At 41.1% G+C, this 26,480-nt stretch overlaps 1 protein-coding gene across 5 annotated transcripts in view; it reads left to right on the plus strand.

Annotated features, from left to right (window-relative positions):
- Window positions 1-26,480, plus strand: part of LOC117814623 (pleckstrin homology domain-containing family A member 5-like) — a 123,272-nt gene that overhangs the window by 82,999 nt on the left and 13,793 nt on the right. For all 5 annotated transcript variants that reach the window (XM_034686073.1, XM_034686074.1, XM_034686077.1 and 2 more), the window contains 11 exons: window positions 1,504-1,624; window positions 1,751-1,855; window positions 5,118-5,190; window positions 7,267-7,367; window positions 9,122-9,237; window positions 10,765-11,271; window positions 12,572-13,052; window positions 14,593-14,676; window positions 24,286-24,348; window positions 24,433-24,513; window positions 26,233-26,382. In XM_034686073.1, the coding sequence (XP_034541964.1) occupies window positions 1,504-1,624; window positions 1,751-1,855; window positions 5,118-5,190; window positions 7,267-7,367; window positions 9,122-9,237; window positions 10,765-11,271; window positions 12,572-13,052; window positions 14,593-14,676; window positions 24,286-24,348; window positions 24,433-24,513; window positions 26,233-26,382 (1,882 nt within the window). The remainder of the gene's footprint in view (window positions 1-1,503; window positions 1,625-1,750; window positions 1,856-5,117; window positions 5,191-7,266; window positions 7,368-9,121; window positions 9,238-10,764; window positions 11,272-12,571; window positions 13,053-14,592; window positions 14,677-24,285; window positions 24,349-24,432; window positions 24,514-26,232; window positions 26,383-26,480) is intronic.

Below are 26,480 nucleotides of genomic sequence, written 5' to 3' on the forward strand. Positions count from 1 at the left end.
CAATTCAAAAAAGATGATCTTTGCAGCATTAATAAACATGTTTACAGCCTGGTTCAAAAAACAGCTTGGCTCTACGTAGCTAATCTCTGTATCGGCACACACTGTACGGGGGTGAATTTTTTTCTAACGCGACGGTTCAGAAGATATTAAGATAACGAGTTTTTGCCCAAATAAGGACATGACTGACTTGACTCCCGGTCGGGAACACATAGCTGTTGGCTAGGAGGCTCAAACTCCGCCTCCTTACATCACACTCTGCCTGGTTGAGTTCTGCTTTTCCAATATGGCTGCAGCCGTCGATTGGCTTAAAAACAGCGCTCAGGAACAGATGGGTGACGTCAAGGATACTACGTCCATATTTTATACAGTCTATGGTGCCGGCATCCTTCGTGTACCAGAGCGTGTAGCGGAGTGTTGACCTAAATTCCTTTTTTTTCTTAAAGCGCACTATTGAACTGAACAATATAAAATACATATTTGCAAAATATAAGTGCCGATGTGTGAGACCCACTGGCGGGAATTGTGATGCATATTTTGAGCGACAAAAAATGAAACAAATTAAGCTGCTTTTTATTTTAATGTTACAAGTTCATTATAATCTTCAAATTTAGAATTACAATTTTAAAAACACTGACAAACAAAATTAAAATACACTTAAATTGATTCCTCATCATTTATTTTCCAAAGCCACAGGGAGCCACAGCATAAGGATGAAAGAGCTGCTTGCTGCTCCAGAGCCGTGGGTTGCTGACCCCTGATCTAGGTGATAAAGCTGATAGCAGAAGAGTTGATCAGTTATAGATGATCCAATAACTTTAATTTGTGCAGTGTGGTACCAGATAATCTTGAATCAGAGAATATTAGCTAATCTATCAAATTGGCAGGTTAGTTGGGGGAGTTTTCAGTGACGGGTTGGCAGCTTCTGTCCTTATTCAGTGACCTGAAACCAATACATCAGAGAGATAACGTTTTTTCCTCCTTTACTGCTGCAGTATTTCTGCTCTACTCTGGTTTTTCTGCCCTGTTCCCTGTGGACCGCAGCTTTGTTCCCCTCCTAAAGAATGTAGGACATCTCCATAGACCAGAGACAACTTATTTCACAAGGTGTTCTGTCCTATGGCCGGTGCATTGAACTTGCCATGCTTTCAACATTTGCTTTAAAAAGAAATGGAGCCTTTTATAATCATTCTGTCCTGATTCACTGGCACTGCTGCATTTCAGTATGTCAGGCAGACTTGCAGACCATTTAAAGCTGTTAGAGAGCAGGGAATGTATCTGCAGTGACAGGGTGGGAGTAATTGGCTTGATTCATAGGCCCATGTTGAGATCTCATTATAGAAAAGTTTGAACTTAAGAGGAATGATGACAGAACAGACAATAGAGTGCTTTACCTTTTTTCTTGCTCTTGTTTTGAGGTCACAAGACACAGATGTATAGTTTTTATTTCTGACCGATGACTTTTGTATCATATTCTCTTTTCTTTGCGTTGTGTCTTTTCTCCAGATCTGCACCCAAAGTGTCTGCGAATGAGACAAAGGAACGGCCACTGAGCACCATGAGTGAGGCCTCTAACTACACTGGCGGCTCAGACCAAGCCGCAAACCCCGGCAGCCCAGCAGGAAGAGTGAGTGACTCACATGCAGATGGGATTATCATACTTTGATGAAAAGTTTGAGAGAAGTCCAGAAATATGTTATTATGGGGGGATTTTCCTCAGTTGCTGTTTTTGTCTCTTGTATTGTATTTACAGCCCTCAAGACCTTCAAAAAAAATTCACAACTTCGGGAAGAGATCCAACTCCATCAGGAGGAATCCCAGCGCTCCAGTGATCAAGAGAAACTGGCTTTATAAACAGGTGAGCAAGATTATATCTCTGCAGTCCAATTAATCATTTAGAGCTCAGAGAAGCAGAGGAGGAACCTTGGCTTCATATTCAGCTAAGCAAGCAGTTTGGCCTTTTAATGGCAGAGTCAGTATAACTGTATGTCAGGCAGATGTCTAAATGGATGCTGGATTGATTGCCGTCTAATTTGTAATTTAACATACATCGACCAGCCATAATTAATGCATTCCTCAAAAGCTCAGGCATAAGTTTTACTTTAAATAAGGCTTCTACATTTTCCCTTTTTGTTGACATGGTCAGAGAGATGTTGATTTTACTTTGTTTATTGCTGAAGTTGTAGTGGGTTGTGATATTGAAAAGTGTTCCAAATATTTTGCCCCCTCGTGCATTAAAGAAGTGAGACAAAATATTACAGGAACACCTTTCCATATACTTGACTCTTGTACACCAACACCACCACCACAAAGTATGACCTCACTCTAACCTTTGTTATCACCTTTGTTACTATTATCAGCAAGAACTGAAAATGTAGAGGCGTCATAGTAGAAGAAGAATGTACGGTAGAGCTGTTGTATTTGAGGGCAATAGACTGCACAGGTGGTCATGATGTTATGGCTGATGTGTGTGCATGCCCACTCGCAGATGAGTGGTGCTTACTGTGGTGGCTCCTCTACTTTGCATTATCAACAGCAACAACAGTTTGAATGCTGACTCAGTAAAGTAAAATGTGGACCATGGTAAACAGTATACCTTTTAAACTACCTTAAGCTGAATCTGTGGCTGCAGGGAAGAACATATTTCCACATGGATCAATGAAATTCTTATTCCATCTTTATGCTGTGTTTTAAACATTACAGTAACAACACATTGACATAATGATATATATCACTAATAGAATAGATGATACAACAAATTCTGTCTAATAATACAGAAAATGAATATAGAAAATATGGCAGAAAATCAGCTCAAGTCATTCATTTTATAGTTAAAGGCCCTGTAAGAAATTTTTAGCCGTTTCTGAAACAGATTGTAATTAATAGCGACGTCTCTGTACGACTAAAAAGGCAAAAGGGACCCTCAAAGAGAAGATGAGTTATTTCTAAACTATTGTTTTAAATGCTTATAAATGCTGCTGAGGGGAAAGTGTCAAAGATTAACTGATAAAAGGCTGCATAAACAGACTTTTATGGGCTGTTTCAGAACCCAAGATTCATTTTGAGTAGCATGTTAGGCATTTAAAATTAAAACAGGATGACAATATTTTTATTTTTATTTAATTTTTTGGGGCTTTTTGCCTTTATGATAGGACAGCTGAAGAGAGACAGGAAATGTAGGGAGTAGAGAGGGGGGAAGACATGCAGTACATGGTACCGGGAACCTCTGCGACGAGCACTATGGCCTCTGTATGTGGGGCGCTTAGACCTCTAGGCCACCAGCGCCCCAGGATGACATTATTTTTAATTGGAAAACAGTACTGTGTGTTCACATATACAGGACAAGGTCAGCACAGAGATGAAGCATACTGCTTGGCCACAGGGGGCGCCAAAGTCAACATAACCCAAAAGTTACTCACAGGAGCTTTAAAACTGATACAGAACTTATTCATATTAATTTATGGTATGCTTGCTTACATTTGTTGGATTGTTGGATTGTTGGATATGAATTTGCATAGCTGGTTAGTATAAAGGAAAATAACTTTATTTGTGAAAAGTGTCTGAGCTGTAGCAAAGAACTGGAGGTCTTTTATGTAGAAACAGAAGTCTTTGTACAGTTTCCTCCCTATTACTCAGAGAACAAGGTTAGTGTCTCCCACTTTAAAAATCTGCTACACCCATCCCAAGATAAGCACAGAGGAGGTTTTTTGATGTCTTAAAGGATCTGAGCAGTTCTTTGTCCAGTGTTTCTGCACTGCCAGTCATCCAGAGCGGCCAGTGTTTGAATACCAATCCCTCATCGCGGCTCCCTGGTTACTTACAGGAGGGTGAAAAGGGGGTGCTTGAGGCTGCTCGTGGTCAGACAGGACTCTCTCATGCTTTTTAAGTGGGAGACTCATTTAGTTTTGATTGCAGCCTCCTGGTGCAGCTTTGTGAACACATGATGGCTTCCTTTGGTTCAGCTGCCAGCTGCTTCTTCTTTGGGGACCTCAATCAGGGTGACGTAGATCAAGGGAAAGACCCACAAATCTGCTACCGTGAATAAAAGCTGGATTTGCACTTTTATTTTCCTGCCTCATTGAAACCTGGAAGCTATTGAGGTCCTTGGCTGGGGAAAAGCTGCAGCCCTCCAGTTGATCCATTGGGAGAACAAAATGCCACAGTGATTGATGTGATGGTGAAAGCCCTGTTTTCCCCTTCCAGCCTGAGCAGAGCGAGATCTGACAGAAGCTTTGATAAAGTTTATTCATGAGCATTTAGTAAATTAGTGGATAAAACCTTGATTGAATAGTGGAAAGGTGGTGAAAATGGTAAAAGCAGGAAGTCTGAATCCATCTCTTATACTTCTAATGCATCTCCATTCTGAACACACTGAACAGCATCTGGTATTGTAACTTTTTGATTCTAATGTGTAAAACACCCTGGCTCATGGAATTGAATTTCCATTTAAAGTAAACTGCTGCCCACATGCTGTTTCACCATAATGACACAGTTGCTCAGGTCCCTCCTCCTACTTTTGTCTCCGGGTCCAATCCTCGATTAGGGACTGTGCTCAAGTTTTCCAATAAAGCAACCGGGGGAGTTAATACCCTTTTCCTCACCCTTCATCCCTCTCAAGCAGCAGCCTGAAACCCCCCTTGATCGCAGCAATGCAGCACTAAAGCACAACTTAAGCCAAGGAGGTGTATTCCTTTACTCCCTAGTGAACTACAGTCATCCTTTTAAAGGTAGAAGCTGTTTATTTTATTGAAAGAATAAAGCAGAGAAGCACTCCAGTTTATTCCTTACCAGAAATCAAGGGTGTCTTTTGAACTTAATACATTACCGTCACTCCATCTCTGTGTATGCAAAATTGAGTGTCGAAATGGCGCAGTACAGAGTAAATACATTTCATACATCTTCATTAAAGGATGAGTCACAGTGTTACAGTGCAGAATCTAAAACAGCATCCAGTATTGCATCAGGAAAAACACTGATACCTGGTTTCTACTCTTTCATTCATTCTCAGGAATACCAGAGCCAGTTTGAAACCTCATCTTGCAAACTAAAATGAAATTTGTTGTTTCTGTCTGCTAACTGTTGTAGACTAAACATGCTTTATTCCTCTGGTGTCTCTCCAGGACAGTACAGGGATGAAGCTGTGGAAAAAGAGGTGGTTTGTGCTCTCTGACCTGTGCCTCTTCTACTACAGAGGTGAGTCCTGACCTTGCAGCTGCTACACTAACACGTTTCATTAGCACCGCATTGCTTACAGCAGTAAGTGATGGCTTTCGATCAGCAGTTCAAAGCAGTGACCTCCAAAACCACAAGCCATGCTTTTAGCAGTTATTAATAAACCTGGATCCAAGCCCCTGTAGTAAGCAGCCTGTCAGGTCCAACTGAAGCGATGTTTTAATTAAAACAACTTTCCTGATGTCTGATTTGTGATTTAAGAGATCATTTGTTCCACAAGAGAAGCCACAGTTTTGAACAGGACTTGGATGAAGTCACAGTGTTAAAACAGCTTCCAGAGATGATGCTGCTTTTATGCAGTGGTTGCATACGAGCGCAGCACGAGGATTCAGTTTCATTTAACATAATTTATGGAGCCAATATTTAAACAGGCTCCTCTGAATCCACATAAGAGGGACCACTTTGATATTCTGGCTTTGATCATCCTTTTGGAAATGTGTGGTATTACATGGTTCTGTAATTTAGTGGAGAGAACCTTTAATTTCTCAACCAACTAATAAAAAATGATATTTGGACAGAAGCAGAAATTTAAACGATTTTGTATTTGATCTTTGATTTTAATAAACCTTAGCACCTTAATCACAGTCAAACTCTAAGGCTTGACTTTTTTATGCTAGGCTTATTATAATAGCCCAGTCCAGTTTCAAAGTTTGCATTCATTTGATAAAACCAGGCTCCCCTCTTAACTCTTTAGTCCAGTAGACCAGCATCAGCAAGTGTTTCATATGATCCTTTATATGAGATGCTATTGACATAGCTGCTGTTGAGTGGGTATCTCAGGACTAATGTTCATATCAAATATTGACACAGCTGTGCCCAGAGAACACTGAGAGCTTTCCTACAAAATGAACTGTTTACTGTGTAAGGTAACTGCAGTGTATGCCTGCTGCTAAACAGAATAAAAGAAGCCTTGCTGGATCTCCTCCCAGCTTCCCTTGTTCATTCTGTACGGATACAGTCATCATTTCTGCTGATCAGGATGACATCTCGTCTGTGTTATTTCTGGTGTCTGCCAGTCCTGTCGCCCTCTTTCCGCCCACTGACTGACAAAAGCCACAGCCAGCAGCTCACCCAAAGGCTCTATCCAGACAGACATGTAGAGAAATCTATCCATCAGCACTGAGTGGCAGAGAGGTCACGAACTGCGCTGGCCCTCCTCTAAACTAAGCTGCTATCTGCTGCTGTTATCAGACTATTACTGTGTGCTCAGAGTCTCCCACAATGTTAGCTTATGTTCAGACTGCTCTGCACTATTCTCTGTGATTGTGTGCATGTTAGAGAGGGATGAAGATACTTCATGAATAAATAAATGGGGGGCTAGTGGGCTACAGGTACAGCTGATGCAGGGGAATAGAATAAATACATCAATCCTTCAGAGTTTAGAAATGGACTCAGGGCTTAAAGAATGCTCCAGGGCAGACTGTTTTACCTCACCACTACTGGAGGCTGACCAGAGTTCAGCTACAGTATGTCCCTCTGTATGTTACTCCATCTTATGAGCCTAATTCATCTCAGTCGGAATCAGTGAGCTGCTTACCCAACATAACAGCCCCAGTCAACACACAAACAAGCATGTATGCCAGTCAGACAGAGCAAATGGACCTATGGGAGAGCAGCGCCCGTGCTCCTGATATACTCTGCTGTCCGGCACTGTTTCGGGTGAGCAGTGCAGATTGCTTATATCAAATTAGGGGGTTTAAGCAATTCTCTGCCTAAAACTCGGGACTCAATCTAATCCCCCCTGTGGAGAGAGCTCCATTGTCAATGTGGAGCCCTGTCTGCTAACTTAATGAGGATTAGAGAAGCCTAGTTGCATGGGACATTGAATCAATGCTTTTCTGCTGATTGGACACTTCTCAGCTGACCAACACACTCCTCATCTAGTTTTTATCTCACATTCCCCTTGATTTGTCTCTGACCTTTTTTTTTTTTTAGCTTTACAAATAAAATGCTCCCCATCAGAGTTGAGTTGAAGTTTACAAACCCCAAAAAACTCTGAAAGTGTGTAAAAGTGTTTTGTTTTTTTTCTCCCCGCAGATGAAAAAGAGGAGGGGATACTTGGCAGCATCCTCCTACCGAGCTTTCATGTATCCATGCTGTCTGTGGATGATCACATTAACAGAAAATATGCCTTCAAGGTCAGTGCATGTTTTCACTCCTGTCAGACTTTGTTAAACTGCACATGTTATGGATGAGAGTAGAGAAAAGTCAGTCAGTGATTAGTATAATTTAAAGCTTTAATAAAATCAAACGATAAGAGCTGGATGTACAAAGCTTCCTTTAAGTCACTGGTATCCAGTTTGAAGGTTGGCCTTATATTACCACAGTGTTTTGTATAAATCATCTCCCAAGTTTACTTTGCTTTGAACATTTCTGCACTCAAGAATTCATTTCCACTTCCTCTACGGTAAAGTAAATTCAAGTCATTTCTTCAAAACCTGATTCGCACTAAGAAAGCAAAGAAAGCTCTGACCAACACTGATATGTCTGTGCTTGTTGCTGCCAGTGCTGCGGCACTAGAGCGTGGCGTTAGATGACTCGGAAACCCCAAGTTATAGGGCAACAGGAATATTTTATGGTGTATACAGCACTTGACTGTGGTTCCTTCATAAAACCTAAGAGACAAAAAAAAGTTGACCTGCCAAGTACAGCCAAACACAGACGCCCAGGAGTCTGCCCAAGGTCTCTGCAACCACACAGCCCACTCCTTTTTCCAACTTAGACCAAAAGAAGAGGGGGAGAGGGAGGGAGGGAGGGGGAGAAACATGAGAGCAGGGTACGACCTCTTCAGTTTACAGGGATTCACTCAGGAATGGGATGACTTTTTGACTTCATAGTTTTCATTCTGAACTTTTTCTGTCTGATGTTGTTGTGGCTAAATTGTCCATGTCATTAAAAGCTCCTTATTTCTCTGCATCAGTCTCAGGACGGAGGAGTAAAGACTTTTTTTTTTTCAGACATTGGTAAACAGGATATTGAGGTTCTTCACTAAACATTCTGTTTTTCTCTTTCTGTGTCTGGCTTTAACAATAAACTGGTTTGTTCGCTGCAAGCACACAGAGCAAGTACGGAGCAGCGGGCCACTCTCACAGTGCACTTTGTGGTAAGTCCTACACCATCGGGACTGATGTAGAGCCCTGATCCAGTGTTATTCATTTAACAAAGGCAGCATCTTTCACCACTGTAGTCTTAACATGACATGCTTTTGAATATTTTATGCTACACAAAGTGTCTATTATTTAGTGAGGCAAGTACATAATATATGTAGGGTTTAACAATTGTATTACTTACCTTTACTATAATATTGATTTAAATGTTGCTTTATTATATTCTATTTTTATTTATTTATTTATTTTAATTTATCAACTCAGTTTTATTGATGTTTCTAGCCTTAGTTTTATTTTCAACTCTTATCCTTACCCCTTTTTAAATCTATTTATTTTAACTATTTGTATTCTTAATTTTGATGCTTCAACTTATTTTAATTACACATATTTTATTTTTGGTGTGCATTAGTCTCTATTTTATTTTATGTTATTCTTATTTTTAATTATTATTATTATTATTATTATTATTATTATTATTATTATTATTATTATTATAATTATTATTATTATTATTATTATTATTATTATTATTATTATTATCTTCCCCTAATATGTCTTGCCATTGTTTTATTTTTGCTTCTTTCTTGTTTTTCAATCACTGTAAGCACTTTGGGTTGCATTTGATTTGTATGAAAGGTGCTATATACATAAAGCTTGATTGATGATTGATTGATTGATAAAAGCAGCATGAACTTGAAATAAAAAAAAAAACATCCCAGCTGACTCCATGATTCTCTCTCCTCTCTTTCAGGTAACTTTTGTCTATCTGTCCACTGTCACAACAGGCCACACATCCCAACATGAGGACATACTATTTTTGCAGTGACACAGCCAAAGAGATGGAGTCTTGGATGAAAGTAATGACAGACGCTGCACTCGTGCATTCAGAGCCAGTCAAAAGGTTTGTAGAAGCATCACTAATGCAGCCAGTTTTTACAAAGAGGCTGCTTTTTCTCTGAAGCTGGGAGAATACAGTGTGGACTTTTTCACTTGAGCAGAGAAGACATCATTTGTAAAAAGGCATATGAGGACGTTCCTTAAAACAAGAATGATTGACCTTGTTTTCCTTCCTGCGTCCTGATTCTTCTTTGTAGCATTTGTATTGACAGAAAGCACTTTGAGATCCTCTGTTAAGCCTTTTGAGTTCTTAAACAACACTATTTGACATTTTCTGTTCTGTGGGTTTATAGAAACTGTGACTGTCTTTATATTATGCAACTGTTTTTTTAATGTTGAACTTTTACATACAAGAATTCCATGTGCATGTGGGCATGAACGGACTGTAGTTGCATGGTGCAGGTTGTTAAGGGGATGTTGTGCACAGCTGTGCTGGCTGATCAGGATCACTGACTCATAAGGACCATTTTTTCTCCCTTTCCTTTTTTTAACTGTGTTAAATGTCGGTGATTTGGCAGCTCGCCTGTCTAATGCCCTCTTTCTACATGGGCGAGCAGAGGCGTATTAGTAAAATGTTTTGTAATTACACAGCCTAGTAGTGCCTGAAATCTGCTGAACAGCGCTGATAAATTGTACGAAGAAATGTTGATTTAAGGTTATCTATGTAACAGAATTCTATTATCTATCTTGACTGCAGGATATCTACTTTTCAAATTATCTACTGCCTTGTATTCTATAGACAGTATTACATTTTATCAAATGCTTTCATACTTTAGGAAGGATTTGTTAAAAGGAACAAGATTCAGTAGCCAACACAAAGACCTTTACCTTTTAGTGCGTCTACATCCCCTTTTAAACAAGTATGAGTACACGCACACAGACCTTTCATAGGGCTTATAATAAACTCTACTTGGCTGGTGGAGCCACAGAAGCCTGGAGAAGACATTATGTGACCATTTAAAAGGAGACAAATGAAACTGTGAAGGGGTGCCTTTCCTGTCGCCCTCCTCTTGCTAACCCAGTGAGCCGTGCTGCTAAGGGGAATTTGCCAAACTTTGAAGCAGTGACCTTGACTCTGTCTAAGGCCAAAGAGCAGTGGTGTCTATTACCTCTGCAGACCTCCCTAAGGACCAACGAGCTGCAGATAGGGCTTCTAGAGAGGAGGCTGGAGGGAGTTGCAAATGCACAGGCTGTGTTTTATTGGAGATATCTGATTTCCTTCAACACGCCTGGCCTCCTCTGGCAGCTGGAAGAAACATTGTGCACCTCCGCCCATTACATTTGCACTTTCTTTTTGTTTAGACCTGGGTAGAGTAGTGCTCTAGGTCTACAGTGTTTTTGTTTATACTTAGGGCTTTGTTTGAAACACTTTTTAAAGATGGCCTGTGACAAAGTGTGTAACCCCAGCTGTGTAGTAAATCTGATGCAGTTATCCTCTAATGTTTGCTAAAGTTATTGTGTTGTCTTGATTATCTTACTGAACACAGCTTTAGGTATTTCATATTAAGGCTGAATCTTTTTTCTCTCCCAGGCTGGACAAGCTAAAAGTGGAGCAATGCGGACCTCAAGAAATCAATCACGTGGCCAACAACAGGCCGCCGCTCACCCAGCCTGAAATACAAAACAACGAACGAAACCGTGAGGTGGTCCAAGAACACACTGTAGCAGTCACTTCCCCCCCAGCTGAAGTCGAGAGGAAGCAAAGAGACGCAGAACGCTACGGCTTCCAGCAGGACGGGACCGAGCGGGAACGTCCTCTCACAAAGATCAACAGCATCAAACTGCAGCCAGCTCAGGCAGCGGCTATCAAAGCTAACCTCGCCTCACCACAGACCCCTTCAGAAATGGATGGGTTACACCGCAGCCCTCGGGTCAATGGATCTGGTGAGCAGTGCCCAGCTAATGGGACCGGAGCTCCTCCTCAGAGGAGTCCCACACACGAACCAGAGCGCACCTTAAGTAGGACCAGCTCCATGCAGCAACTGGAGCATTGGGTCCGCACACAAAGAGGACGAAACCAGGATGACGATACAAGGAGGTTGGTTTGATCATGGGAACTTTTGTAGACTTATTGAATCTGAATCTTTTGCACATACTGTGTGTATACATATCTTTGTGATCTCAGAAAAAAATGCTCTGAAAGTCATTTAAGGTCGTGTGAAAGTGTCCAGTCTCGTCATACATTGACAGTGAGAAGTTGAACTTGGCAAAACTTTGTGTAATCTATAAATGCTGATTCACCTGCATATTTAGACGCTAGAGATTCTCCCTGAGCACCTGAGTGCCCACACACAGTACATATGCAGATTTTCCAAAGCTCCTTAGACCCATTTCTTCCTGTAAAGCTGTGTTAAAGCCAGAGGATTCACCCGCTCCTCACTGACTCCATGACTTAAACACTTTGATATTACACTACTGAGTGTACACTAAGTAGAACAGGGGATGCACAATAGCCGAGCAGAGCTGCTAGCTGGAGTTGCTGCCTGATTCTTTCTCCCTGCTGTGAGAGTCTCATTTTTAATTGGTGGAGATTAAACTTGCTCTCTCACCATGTCTGCCTGCCTGGCCGTCTGTCAGTGTGTCTGTCTCTCCATCTGTTTAGCATTGCCTGGCTCGTGCTCACAATCCCCCCCATGTTTGCTTCTATACCTTCCTCTTGGAAGTGAATGAAAACTGTACATAAACACCCTCTTTGAAAGGTGCATGTGTTTAAAAAGATTAGCATGGATGTAACCACAACAAGGCCTTGGACCTTAATTTCCACTTTGGCCCTCTATGATAAGTGCACACTCTCTCCTCAACAGTTCCTCTTTGTCATTACATGCATATTCTCCTGAAGGGTATTTAGTCTCCATGTAATCACAGGCTCTTTTTTTCGATGCTTCTGGGCTTAGCAGACTGGTGAGCAACAATCTGTCAGGGAGTCGCAATAGGAAGCTCTCTCGATGCCAGCTGCACTGACTTTGAACCCACTGTGGAAGTGGAGCTTTTCAAAGCTTTGTAGTCACTGGATGGCATTAATGTGTCCTTTGGAGAGTGAAGGGTTCAAACTGTGTCTCTAAAAAAGACAAAACTGGAGGTTTATTTGGATCCACCAAGTTTTTGAAAGGCAAATTACAACTTTCACTGAATTGCTATGCCATAATGTAACATTGCTTCAAGTTAGTCAAGTACATGTGAAATATATCTCAGCTACTTTTGTGTTTTATCAAGTATTCAGTAAAAACTGCTGTTGATCTGTTTGAATTCCACTGAACAGCGGTTGAAAAGTTTTTAAGTACAAATCAACAAATGTTTCCTCCCTTCCCTCACTGATTTCTGTTTACCTCTCTCTGCAGTATTACATCATACCAGACACTGCCTAGAAACATGCCAAGCCATCGGGTCCCCTATATGCCTCATTATGGTGATGGCTACTGCAGTATGCCCAGGAATAGCATGGCGCAGCGGGACAGCATCTGCAGCTTATCCCCATCGCTGTACGACCAAGCCCTGGGTCCCTCAACGTCTGACAAGCGCCGCTCTATGCGTGACGACACTATGTGGCAGTTATTCGAGTGGCAACAAAGGCAGGCCTACACCAGACATCCGGGCCTCTACAGCAACATGGCCAGCCCCAAAACCATGATCAACCTGTCGGAGCACGCAGCACCGAGCCACTCCATCCCGCCGTCGCCCTCTCACGGCTCTCTGTCCATGTACGGTGGCTATTCTCCGATGAGATCCTACAACATGAGCAGTGCTCGATCAGAGCTGTCCTCGCCCGTCTACAGAAGAGACATGAGCATCGACAGGCGGCACAGGCCACAACCTAACAAGGTCTGTGGAGGCACAAATACATGAGGTTTCCCCGTATAACAAACATAATCAATGGTTCCTTTTTATCATCTTGTGGTATCTAGTCAGGCAGATATTTGAAGCCTTTATTGATTTGTGGGTATTTATCCCTGAGATGAAATAAGATAAGATAAGCTGAGTTTTGTTGCTGCTTCCAGCATTAAAAAAATGTCTAAAGAATAAAAACATCTCATTCTTCAGTCGGTGCCAAACACGCTGTCAACAGTCTCCATTAGAACCTCATCTCACATAAGAAATAAAAACTGCTGGCAGGTTGTTCTTTGGATTTTCTGGAACAAAAGGCACCCATTAAGCTTGGAAGCTTTTAAAAGCTTAATACCCTTTTTGGTTGTTATAGTTTCCATCCAGCCATCAAGTACTTTTCATGATTTCAAGCATAACAAACGAAATGCCAATCCTTTTTTTTTTTTGCCTTTATGGCAAAAATCTGAGATGGGTGTTTTGATATGAAATAACAATATGACTAAATACAACTAAGGAGATGAAAATGTCAGGCGGTGCATTATAACCTGCAACAGTCCATGATGTAAAATGCTGTTTCGTTCCTAATTTTGCAAGAAAGAATGATAATCCTGCACATGTACACAACCACAGGGAACTGCAAAGTAAAACACACATGCAGTTTTGCTTTTGTGATGTATTTGATGTTAATTTAATCAACATTTTCAGCCTTGCAGCGTTTTGCATGTGTGACCACACCATAGACTGTATAAAATATGGACGTAGTATCTGTGACGTCACCCATCTGTTTCTGAAGAGCTGTTTTGAGACCAATCGGCGGCGGTAGCCATATTGCTGCTGTTGAGCGATGTGATGTAAAGAGGCCGGCTTTGAGCCTCCTCGCCAACAGCTACAGTGTTCCCGCCTGTCAATCAAGTCAGCTGTGCCTCTCATTGGAAGACTCATAATCTCAATATCTTTGAAATTGCCGCGTTACAAAGAAATTCACACCCCGTACAGTGTGTGCCGTTCCAGAAATGAGCTATCCAGACTACACTTGTCTTTTGTACCAGGCTGTAAACATGTTTATTTCTGCTGTAAAGATCAGCTTTTTGAATTGGTGTGTATGTGGTTTCCGGTACTTCCGGAGCCAGCCTCAAGCGGATCCTCGATGAACTGCAGTTTTTAGCACTTCGGCATTGGACTCATACTTTTAGACCGGAGGTTGCTGCTTGGACCACACCTACCATAGTAGTGTGCAGACTATACATGTCAGTTTGGCCCCTACCTTCAGGAATATATCACATGGCAATTTAACGACTTGCCATGTGACTTGTTAAGTACAATGTTACAATGTCATTTAGCAGACGCTTTTATCCAAAGCGACGTACATACGAGAACAAGAACAACACAAGCAAAGATCTAGACAAGAGGAAACAAGATCAGTAAGAGTAACAAAGTGCTTCAAGTCCATTAGTACTTTATTTTATTTTCCTTCTTGTTGTTTTTACATGATATGTGCATAACCACCATTTGTCATTTCTCTTAATGTATCCAACAGTATGCCTACCCACCTGATAGGAGGTCTATGCCTGCAGGGATCCCAGTCCAGACTATCACGGCTCAGTCTCTCCAAGGCAAAACAGTAAGCTCTAATCTATGTTGTGCCCATCTGTGTCTGCCATGATGTTCTAACCACATCTCTGTCGTACAGAACCTAGTGATTTCCCGCCTGAGCTTGACACACACTACACTCATGTAGGTTTAATTGGACTTCTATGAGTGACAAGGCTATTTCCAAATCATCACCTACCCTCCCTTTCTCCCTCTCTCTCTTTCTGTCCTTCATTTCTTTCCAAGAAGACATTGTGACAAAATCTTTAGAGACAGATTTAGGCAGAGCTTGGATGTATGTTCCAAGTGGTAGGATTTAGGGTGTTTCTCACTTTTGGAGCTCCTTTGACTTGCTTCACATCAGTGGAGACTTAAAAACCCTGTCACTCACAGCTCTCTAAGCCTGATCAGGAATTTATGTCAAAGCGGCGCACAGTGCTGTGTCCTCATGGAGCTTGGAAAGTGTGAACTGAATGCTGTATTAAATGCTAAACTGTTCTTCTGTCTTGAGTGGATGTGTGGAATTTGCATGCTGCTGACTGCTGTAACACCTCACATATTCTCATGTCCCCGACTGCATGAAAATTAAATACCAAGATATAACAACTTCTCACCTTTTGGGAGCCTGATGCCTCTAAAACTCCTGTCCTGATGTGTTCTCTCCTTCCCTCTCCTACTACCCCTGTGGTGTGTCCTTGCTTCCTTGTGGCTATATGTCCTATCCTTCCTCCCTCCCTCCCTCCCTCACAGCCTGAGGAACTGACTCTGCTGCTGATAAAGCTGCGGCGGCAGCAGGCAGAGCTAAACAGTATCCGGGAGCACACTGTAGCACAGCTTATGCAACTAAACGTGGATGGCAACAACCCAAAGGTCAGGCCCCCAGAGGTTCTCCAGGAGGGGTGTGTGCTAGCGTGTGTGTATGCCATCTTTACCCACCACCATTATTCATCTGGATCTAGAGGAGTCTTCTGGTCTCTACACATGGATGATTAATGGAAAAGAGAGGCACTGTAGAAGGCATTTTCTCCTTAAAGGAGTAAACTTTGACATACTCAGAGATCAGCCATCTTTCTTTCAAAATTTTTCCATTACTTGTGAATCATCTGGAAACAAAAACAATCCCATTTAACAACAAGAGTCTGTCCATGGCATTTGATCCACTTCAGTAGAGCGAGCAGTCGATTGAGCCATTTCACTTCCTGTTCTTGTAGTCCAAACAGATTTGAGCTAGTCATCAAAGTCAAAGCCATTAGCCAGCTTAAACAGTGATTGACTAAGGAGGTTAACACCACTGGAATTCGTAAATTCAGGATTTTAAGTCTCTTCCAAGATGTCAGACTACAGATTTGAACATTCCTGATGTAGGCCAGTGAAGCCTGAGATAATGGGTAATGAGGAATCCAGGTTTATAAACACCTTCAGTCTCATTATTTAGCTTACTAAGTTAAGTGGGTGAGTACCCTGAAACACACACACTTAGTGTGGTGTAGTTTAAGTATTTTTCAGCCTCAGCAAACTGCTTTTCATGTGTTTGTAGGTCAAGCAGAATATAGCTGTTTGCTAATTATGCAGCTTCAGTCTCACCCTTCCCACAGTACTTTCATTATTTTACCTTATATAGCACGTCCACTACCTGACCTTATTTTCCACCTTGACTGCTCCTGCGTTCCTTCCTGTCCTGTTATATTTGGGTAGCTGGACATGAGATGCCCGTGTGTGAGTGTGTGTGTTTATAAAAGAGAGAGAGCATCCAAGTATGAATGTGACCTTTTCTTTTCTCTGACTCCTGTTGCCTTTTCTCTGCTCTCCTCTTTGCCGCTGACGTTAGAACGACATTCTCTCCCATCACCTCCAAAGGAACCTCATGTATTTGGACAATCAGGTGGGGTAATGCATGAATGCATGGCCCTGTCTCTTCCTGTCGTGAACTGAACTCTTCTAATGTTATTTTTATAATATTGAGCAATGCTGCCTTCTGATAGTCCTTTGACTCCCTGTTTAACGACCAGCCAACTTACCATAAATAATACAATGTGTAGATTTTAAGCATGGACCGATGTCTCATACCACAGCATTTATTTCCCAAGCTAGTTTGCCATGTTGTCACTAAAATGCTGGACATCGTCATTCATTCATTCCTACTTTCATTATCAGCTATACTAACTAGATATCATTTGATTCTGGTATAGAATAAAAATGGGGAAATACTTTACATCTATAATAATAACACAAAAATGTTCAATGTAATCATACTTTAAAGATAAGATAAGACGGACCATTCTCTCCTGAAGAATATTCAAAAACATAAAGTTTGTATTTAATACAGAGTAAAAAAATTAAAGCTCCTGTGAGGAATTTTTAGCCGATAATATAACTCAGGGGTTCCCAAACTTTACAATGCCAAGGCCCCCCAAACAGCATTAGCTTCTGGATGGGGACCCCCTTTGCAAACCCACAGACAACGCTTCACGCTATGTAAAGAAACATCAACTTTTAGAATGTATTTTCTTACTTTTATTCACTTTTCAATAATTATTACATTTGTTTAGCATATGAAATTATTAACAAACGTAAAATAAATACAAATAATTAGATTCTATTTTTTTCCCCCTTCCCCCCATTTTTCTGAGCCCCCCCCCAGTGCCCCCTGGCGGCCCCCACTTTGAAAACCACTGATATAACTGACTGAAATTACACCTGATGCCTCTGTATGGCCTACAAAAGGAAACCACATCATAAGAAACAATAGTTATTGTTTCTCTTTAGTTATTTTAATGTCATTAACCACTGTCCTGGGTACAGACAAGGTGTTATTTACATGCTGACATTTTTTATCAGAAATCACTTCTAACACCTGTAAAGAACAAGATTAGTTCAGAGGTACCATAAAACGGGTTGTATAAGACATTTTGAATACCTTTTTTGTCATCTAAAAAGTGAGCTGCGGTGCCACCAATACATCAGTATAAAACACAGAGCAACGTTTTCTATTGGGTTACAGTATTTTACCCAGAGTCTGCCCATATCTGACAGCCATCAATGATACTGTAGGCTAAGTTAAACTACCATATGGGGAGCTGGCAGCACAGCAATAACAGAGGGTATCAGAAAGAGCTACACACATCTGCACAGAAACTGCACGTTGCTGAACACAATGAAAGTGTTTATGCTGTAGCACAGGTTCAACTTTTTTTTTCACTTGCGTCTTATGTACTTGTGCGACTTTTATTGCAAATTTTACAAATATTCCTGCTTTGTCCAGAGGGGGCGCCAAAGTCAACATAACACAGAAGTTCCTCACAGGAGCTTTAAATACAATCAAGTACAAGTTAAGTAAGGAGTAAAGGCTGATTTATACTTCTGCGTTGCCTCTACGCAGCAGGGGCTGACGCGGACATGAGCACCACATACTTGTGCATTGATGTGTCCGTGTCGCGCAGCAATTCTCTGCCGAAACACTTGAGGGCAGTGTGGTCTCTCTGATAGTCGGTCGCCTGCTTTCGGCCCCACTACAATCTCTGTTTACCTTAGCTGATACACGTTGCTGTTTATCATACAGACATGATTACATGAAGAATAAAGAGGAGGAGATGAAATACAAGGCCGATGTGCGGCCGATGTCGGGGATTCCGGAAGAGATGTAAATGCGGGAAACACAATGCCGCCAAGTGGACCAATCACAGGGCTTGTGGTCCGCTTCGATTTTACGGGTAGTTACATTTTGGAGGAGGTTCATGTCAGGTACGTGCGTAGGCCCCTGCGTAGGTACAGGAGCTAGGCTGTCGATTTGACACAGAAGTATACATCAGCCTTAAATTGTCTCAGTCTTAATTAGTCAACTAAGTGGAAACATATATTGACAGCAGTAGTGGCAGTTAAACTGAGGGGCTGTAAAATCTTAAAGTGCACCAAATAATGCCTCTAAATGGCCCATGGTATTATCATAACATAGTAATGAAAAGTGATTTCTCATACAAAAATGTATATAAAATCATTTTCACATGCCTTTAATATGCAATACAAATATTGCATTCTAGGGCCTGTAAGGAAATGTTGAACTTTTATCTTTTATATTGCTTTGTGGTGCTTTGAGAATTCAAGTAATTGCACACATATACTGTATGACACACAGGGGCACAATAACACATTTCTAATGAAAAATAAAGTGAGGATTTCACATTCAAATGAATTTATCTCCCAACCATTAGGAAATGTGTTATTTACCTGTAAAGTCAGGCCTCCTAATGATATGTACTTTGTACTTCCAGAAACAGTGAGCTACATTTATGTGTATAAGGACCTCTCACCTCCAATTAGTAAAGACTTCAGAGCTTTACACAACACTTTCCTCTTGATTCTGTTTGTTGGCATCTCTTATCGTTCCTGTGTCCATCCTTGTTCTGTCTGGATGCTCATGTATATGTTAAAGTCCGCTTTAATGAAAGCTAATGAGGTGTTAAGACATTGTCGGTGTTGTCTCTGAAATGAAGCACTGTTTTTGAACTGACGATTGACGTATCACTCCTCTCCACACTGGACTAGATGAAGGAAAATGACCCTTTAATCGTCATGACTCACACTATGATTGAGAACTCTGCCCCAAGGCCTCAACTTTACCAGCAAGTAAGGCCATCCGTAGGCTTTGGTCCGCCTCATCCTCACCAGTCGCTGTCGTTCTTTTGGTCTGTCGTGCTGCAATGCTCCTCCTCCGGTGTTTTAAGTCCTCATGGCATCTTGAGAACCGGTCTTCTTGTATCGTTTTGTTTCACCAGCATCTCCTCATCCATTGCTTTTGACTGTTCTCTTACTTAAGAATTCATGCAAGAACGGGCATGACTTGTAAAAGAGTAGTATGATGTGTTTGCTTTACCTTTCAGTTGAAACCCTATTTCACTCTCAACTTTGTGTGTTGAAGCTAGTCATGATTTACTCCCAGAATAGTGATCAGCTATCTGTGGGTTTGTCCCAAAAAACAAGCTAAAGATCATTTAGATAGAAAAGTCCTGTTTTCTTTCTGTCTAGTGTCCTAACCAGAGAAGGTTAGTCTGTTATCATCTTAACTCTTTGCAGACTCTATTGCCAGGCCTCTTGAATCTAATCAGAATGCCTTAACTTGGAATTACCAGACTTTTTTACTTCTCTGCCCTTTGCATTATTTACACCACGTCTTTCTGTGAAAAATCTGTGTTGTTTTTAATGCTGATTGTAAGCACAGCAAGTTATTAGTTAATAATCCACAGTCTTCAGAAAACTGCAGAAGAAGTAGTTAACTTTGAGTCAACTAGTGCAATATTATGATTTAGGGGTAAAAAAGAAGCCCTCTTGAGCATCAGCTGTGGAATTGACTGTATCTGATATGTCCAGGGAGACCCACTGACGTTGAGTATTTAGACAGATGTCTTCTTGGGCCCAATCCCAATCTCCACTCCAACAGACTCACATACACTGAGGCGTGGTAAGTGTGTGAGTGCTTAGTTCTGTCCCATTGTCAAATCATCAAGTGCGTGCAGGCTCTGATGAGGGGCTTCAAATTATGCACTTCCTTGGAGCCTGCATGCTTGCAGACTCTCCTTAAGGAATTACCCACAGTTCATTGCTAACTTGGTGATGTGTATAAACTAGGGCTGTCAAATAACGCGTTAACAAATTCCTTTTTAACACCACAATTTTTGTTGACGCGCAATTAACCCACGTACATTCTGTGATTATTACTCTCCGCTTGTCCTGTGGGAAAGCAGGAAGCGGTGCAGCAGTAACGCTGTGGATGCCAAGCAGAAACAAACCTCATGAACAGAAATGGATAAAGAAATGAGTCCTTTTAATGACAAGCTCGGCTTTAAAGTCCTGCCTTTGGTTAACAAGACTTATAGTATTTGTTGATGCAAATTACCGCAATAGAACGTCCAGTCTCAAATACTACTGAAAGCCAAGAACACAGCTGATGCAAAGTCCTCCTCATCATTGCCAATATTGTCTAGGCATCTCTATGACAAACCATCCAGAGTGGCCTTTATTTTTCCCCATGTGAGGTTAGACACTGACACTGTGTGAGATTTGAGTGTTTAGGATCCAGGGAATGATCTTTAAATGATGGAAAGTCTAACTGACCAATGTAGGATACTTGTTGTTCAGTGTGTCTTGATGTGATGCATGAGGTCCATCATTTTGTGTTGAGCTGTTTCAAAAAACAAAGGAGGCTCAGTTAACTTCTAAAAGTGTAACATTGGACACACCATTGTGTAAGTATTACTAAGTAATGTTACATTCAAGTCAATATGCTCATCATGTTATGCTTTCATCACACTTTTTGAGTGTGTAGTACCGTTCTGGAGAATTATCTGGACAAATATTTGTCATGGTTTTGGATTGTTGCAATAAAAATAGACATACATTTGCATCAAACAAGCATATTTATCCACTCCCATGTTGATAGGAGTATCAAAAACTAGAAAAATATCTCCTTAAGGTAGATTCAGGAGTGATTAAAAATGTGTGATTAATTGAGCGAGTTAACTCTGGACAACAATGCGATTAATTGCAATGTTTAAAAAAACAAATAATTTGACAGCCCTGGTTCAAATATTATAGTCCAGCACCCTTAAAGCTGCTGTTGGTAGTCACATAGTAAACATCTGTTCAGAGAGAGGGACTTCGAATGTCAACACTGTCCCACCCAACCAGATTTCCTCTTAGCCCAACACAGATCGGCGTGTGCAGTCACGATAGTGCCGGACTCATAACCAATCGGAGGATGTAGTAGGGGCCGCCCCTTAACCAATCAGGACAGAGGATTGGAGATTAGCTATGATTGGTCCGTCATAACGGGAACGAGGGGAATAATAACATTGCTTGATACAAAGGCATTGGAAAACACAGAGATTTCGAAATAGTCTCAAATTACTCCACGTACCGATGAGTACCGATGGGTATTATGACATTTTCTCCAAACCCAGCAGAAAAAAAGTAATGTTTTTTACACCATTCCTACCAACAGCAGCTTTAACTGTAAAAAATGTATATTGAAGTTGGCCTAGTATTTAATAAAGACAAAAAAAGAAACTAGATCATGACAAAGAAAGCACAGACGTGACAGGAACGACTTCTTAAGTTGGCTATATAGTTCATCACTTCTTTGTGAATATACATCTGAACAACATGACCAACTCTACAAACATGATGCAATTAAACAAAGATTATCATTAATGCCTTTTTGAATGCCAAAAGTTTGTTAAAATATATTGATCCTGCAAAAGCAAGACACAAATATCAGCTGGATTTGGCTTTTCTTTTTAAGATTATTTTATGGTGCATCTTTTTTCAAGCAAACGTGGGACGGCCTGATACTGTGTCCCATTCCTCATTTTTATACCATCTCAAGCCCTCAGGGATTCACGCACTCTCACACTGCAAGCCTGATGTCATTAAGGTCTGTTCGAGGTCACTTCTTAGGGTTCAAGGTGGAGATTGGGATTGTCCTACGCAAACCTTTCTTGCTTTTGTTGCATTTCCTCCCTCTTACCCTCTCTTATCATTCTGCTGGTGGAAAAGGAGAAGAGCAGCCTGCTTGTGTGTGATGATGGCCATGACATCACTCTGCCACTTTTGTGATCACCTCATGGGGTGTAAAAGTGTTGCTGAAAGACTGCCCCCCTCCCTCCTCCTTGACCCACCCGCACTTATTCTCCGACCATTCATCGGCGTACCAGCCAGGCAACAGCTGCATTTCCACCTGTTCAGCTGCCAGGAGTCTGTCTCCCCCCTTTCTTCCTCCTCCTCCTCCCCTTCCTCCTCCTCTTCCTCCTTCCCCATGCCACTCGTAATCCACACCACACATCCCCACAGTGAACCTCCCTGAGCCGTGGGAGAGTTTGCATGTTCTGTGTGGAATGCCGTGTGGTTCTCAGGTCCAACCTGCTTTAACTGTGCTGTGTGGTTCAGCTGAGGAAAAAAAGGTGCTTAATAAGTGTGTGAAAGAGTGCAGGTGTGTGGAGCCTTGGTTTACAGTCACGTCTAAAGGTATTTGGACAGTGAGTCATTTTTGGTTGTTTTGGCTCTGCAGGCATTGGATTTAAAATTGAAAAATGTCTTTGAGGTTGACGTGTCCACTTAGCTTCAGGTGGTTTTAAGGTGCAAGGAATACATACATACAGTACATGACATAGTGAACAACCAGAGCGACTTATGTTCAATGATTTGAAATGTGAAAAAAAAGCTGAAGACCAACTAAACTCTGACGTTAAGCTAGAAAGAAAGTGATTGCCTCAGAGCCAATCATTGGTCTCGGAACAATGTCAGTAAAAACGATCAAAAGTTTGTGAATTTAAAAGAAAAAATAATCTAGCTCTTCCATTTTTGTGGAGCTTAAAGTTTGCACTTCCACCTTATAGACTTTATTTGATTTAAATCCAATGTGAGTAGAAACACAAAACAACACTGGATCATGTCATTGTCCTCATACTTTTGGACTCAACATGTGTTGCTTATAGATGAAGAAGAGTGGCTGAATGATGAAGCAGTTTGCATAAATATGGGATCCAATGCAGTTAGATTGATTCCTCTTGCACAAGCAGTGGTTTCCTTTCTTTCAAATTAGAGTAATAATAATAATAATAATAAATTGTATTTATATAGCACCTTTTAAAAACATGTTTACAAAGTGCTTTACAGAGTGCAAGACATAGCGAGTGAAAACACGAAAGCACATTACAAAGGTAAGGAGAGCTAAAATGAGTTAAGTGAAAAACAATAATAAAAACCATGTAGAAATGAAAAAGTCACTGATGAGTTAAGAAGTAAAAGCACATTTAAAAAAGTGTGTTTTAAAAAGAGGACAAGCATGTGGCTTGCCTGATCTCCTCCGGCAGGTCATTCCAGAGTAACTGGGCCCTGACTGCAAGGGCCCGGTCGCCTCTGGTTTTTAACGTCGCCCTTGGGAGTTCCAAGAGAGACCTGCAGGAGGATCTCAGGTAGCAGTTTGGGACATACATTTTAAGGCATTCACTTAGGTACTCACAGAGTAGTGGTATGAATTTGAATGGAAAGACTGATGAGGGTTTTTTTTCTTGGATATAGGATTAAAGAATGATAATAATAATTCAATAGATATAACTACAATACAGTCTAACAGTGAACAGCTTTTGTATGTATTTCAGCACCACCTTCATAATTCAGGGTATCATTAGTATGGTCAAGTCCTCAGGAGATTTGTGGTTATGTTTCTAAATTGCACTTTGACTTAATTCAACTAATTCTGACAACAGCTTCAAGACAGTCCATGCAGAAATTCTCTGCAGAGCATTTACCACAGAACACATAGTTAGTGGACACAGCTTATGCTTTGTCTTCATCATTTAGAAAGCTAGATTGTTTCCCAACATAACCCTTGTGTTGTGCTTATGTACACAAACGCCTGTAGGTGATGAAACATGAGGCACCAAAAGCCCTGTTTAAACTGGCTGCAGTGCCACTGTTGCTTTCTAATTTAGATGGTCTGATTCAGCGGAATGTGAGTTACAGCTCAAGGGAAAACTCCAGTGGCTCAGTGAGAAAGCCCTGGCATGATACTGCATTTGATCTCCAGATTCTAATGTGTATGTGCGTATTTGGAGTCTCTGTGTTAATATTCTGTCTGTCTTCACAGCTGAGTCCAGAAGACTACAGCCAACACGCCTATACATGTATGCCAGAGGAGGTGGACATTGATGTAAGTTCGGTGTTACATTCTCAGATGACATTATACTTCATTTAATGATATGATGGGTCACAACTCTGCTGTTCTTCTCTGCAGACCAAACTGAGCCTGTTGTGTGAGCAGGATAAACTGGTGAGGACACAGGAGGAGAAGCTTCAGCAGCTGTACAGAGAGAAGGTGAAACACACGCACCAATGTCATCATATATGTGTAACACACATAAAAATGGTGAAAGTGTTTACAACGATGAGGAACCAAGTTAGAAAATAAACAACAACAAAAAAATCCAGTTTAAGCTCTGAATTTTAAAAATAGCTCCACTTCAGTTTATGAGCAGAAGACGCAGAGAGAAACAAGCATCTGCTATAATTTTCTTTAAAGTGGATACTGTTTTTATTCTTTAAGAGTTGTAAGGTTCACACATTGGTCTTTTTGGGGGGATTGGGGGTTATGCTTTTATTGAGAAGATAGGACAATGAATAGAGTAGAGCAGAAAAACAAAGAAGTGAGAGTGGAGGACGTCATGCAGCAAAGGGCCTCAGGTTGGGCCACCTGCTAAACATCTTGGCCAAAACGACGCCTAATTGGCCATTTTGTTAAGTAAATGTTTATGTGTTTATAAAAGTATTTTTAAGGTGTGTGGAAAAATTGCAGGTTTGACTTTGAATGGCCCGAAAAACCTGTGCCAAAGGACTCAAAACAAGGCCCAGTGACTCCTGTCTGACTGCAGTCATCCCTTGTGGAGTTTAAGTCGCTCCCTTCTAGCAGCAGATACAGCCGGCCAGCCTGTTGGAACAAATAGACTAAAAAACACATTTGTCTTGACTACCAATGGCTTTTTAAATGACTAAGTAATTAACTGTGTGCTGGTGTTAATTGTGTTTTTGTAAGTTGCAGTTGTAAGTGTCCATCTGACTTTTTAATTTATTTTAGTGTCTTCTATGTTTTATTTATGGACCTGATGGATGCATGTTTACTGCTGACTGCAACACAAATTACCCTTCAGTGGGTTAATAGAGACAACCTTGACCTACCTTGATGTATTTGATCAAAGAAAGGAGGGAAGGAAGAAAGAAAGAAGGATGAAAAGAATGAAAGAAAAAAGAAAGGAAGGAAGAGAGAGACAGAAAGGAAGGAAGAGAGAGAGAAAGAAAGGAAGACAGAGATAAAGGAAAACAGAAAGGAAGACAGAGAGAAAGGAAAGGAGAAAGGAAGGAAGGAAGGAAGGAAGGAAGAGAGAAGGGGAGGGAAAAAGAGAGAAAGGAAGGAAGTAAGAGAGGAAGAAAGGAAGGAAAAAGAGAAGGAGGATGGAAGGAAGAGAGAGAGGATGGATGGAAGGAAGGAAGAATGAAAGAGGATGGAAGGAATGAAGAGAGAAAGATAGGAAGGAAGAAAGAGGATGGAAGGAAGGAATAATTAAAGAGATGATGGAATGAAGGAAGAATGAAAGAGAGAATGGAAGGAAGGAAGAAAGAGGGAGAGGATGGAAGAAAGGAACAATTAAAGAGAGAATGGAAGGAAGGAAGGAAGGAAGGAAGAGGGTGGAAGGAAGGAATAATTAAAGAGAGGATGGAATGAAGGAAGAATGAAAGAGTTCTTTAGGATCAGTGAATACTGATATCTTTTTATCATTCTTTTTTACATTTTGTTTACCAAACAAACAGTTGATTAATCACAAAAGTCACAGATTTATAAATAAGTAATTGTGTACAGTCATACATTCATTTTAATACCTTTGTCAGAAGTCACTGTGCGAATAACAACATGAGCCAGAAAAGTTTGCAAGGCTGAATAATCCTCCATGACTTTGCTGAAGTTGACTGTTCTGTAAAGGGTACAGTGACAAATTACATTCTCATGCTGTATGTGTATTTGATATGTGGTTTGTTCTTTTAGCACACCCTGGAGACAGCACTCCTGTCAGCCAGCCAGGAGATAGAGATGGGCTGTGATAACCCTGCTGCCATGCAGAGCGTGATCCAGCAGAGAGATCTACTGCAGAGCGGCCTGCTCAGCACCTGCAGAGAGCTTTCCAGAGTCACAGCCGTGAGTCATGCAGCACATTCACACACACATAACATGCACCCATACTTGTGCTTGTTAAATTACATCTGCTGTCATTCACATGGTGTATCTTCCTCTGA

Source organism: Notolabrus celidotus, chromosome 6 (assembly GCF_009762535.1).
Source record: "Notolabrus celidotus isolate fNotCel1 chromosome 6, fNotCel1.pri, whole genome shotgun sequence".
Classification (NCBI taxonomy): Eukaryota; Metazoa; Chordata; class Actinopteri; order Labriformes; family Labridae; genus Notolabrus; species Notolabrus celidotus.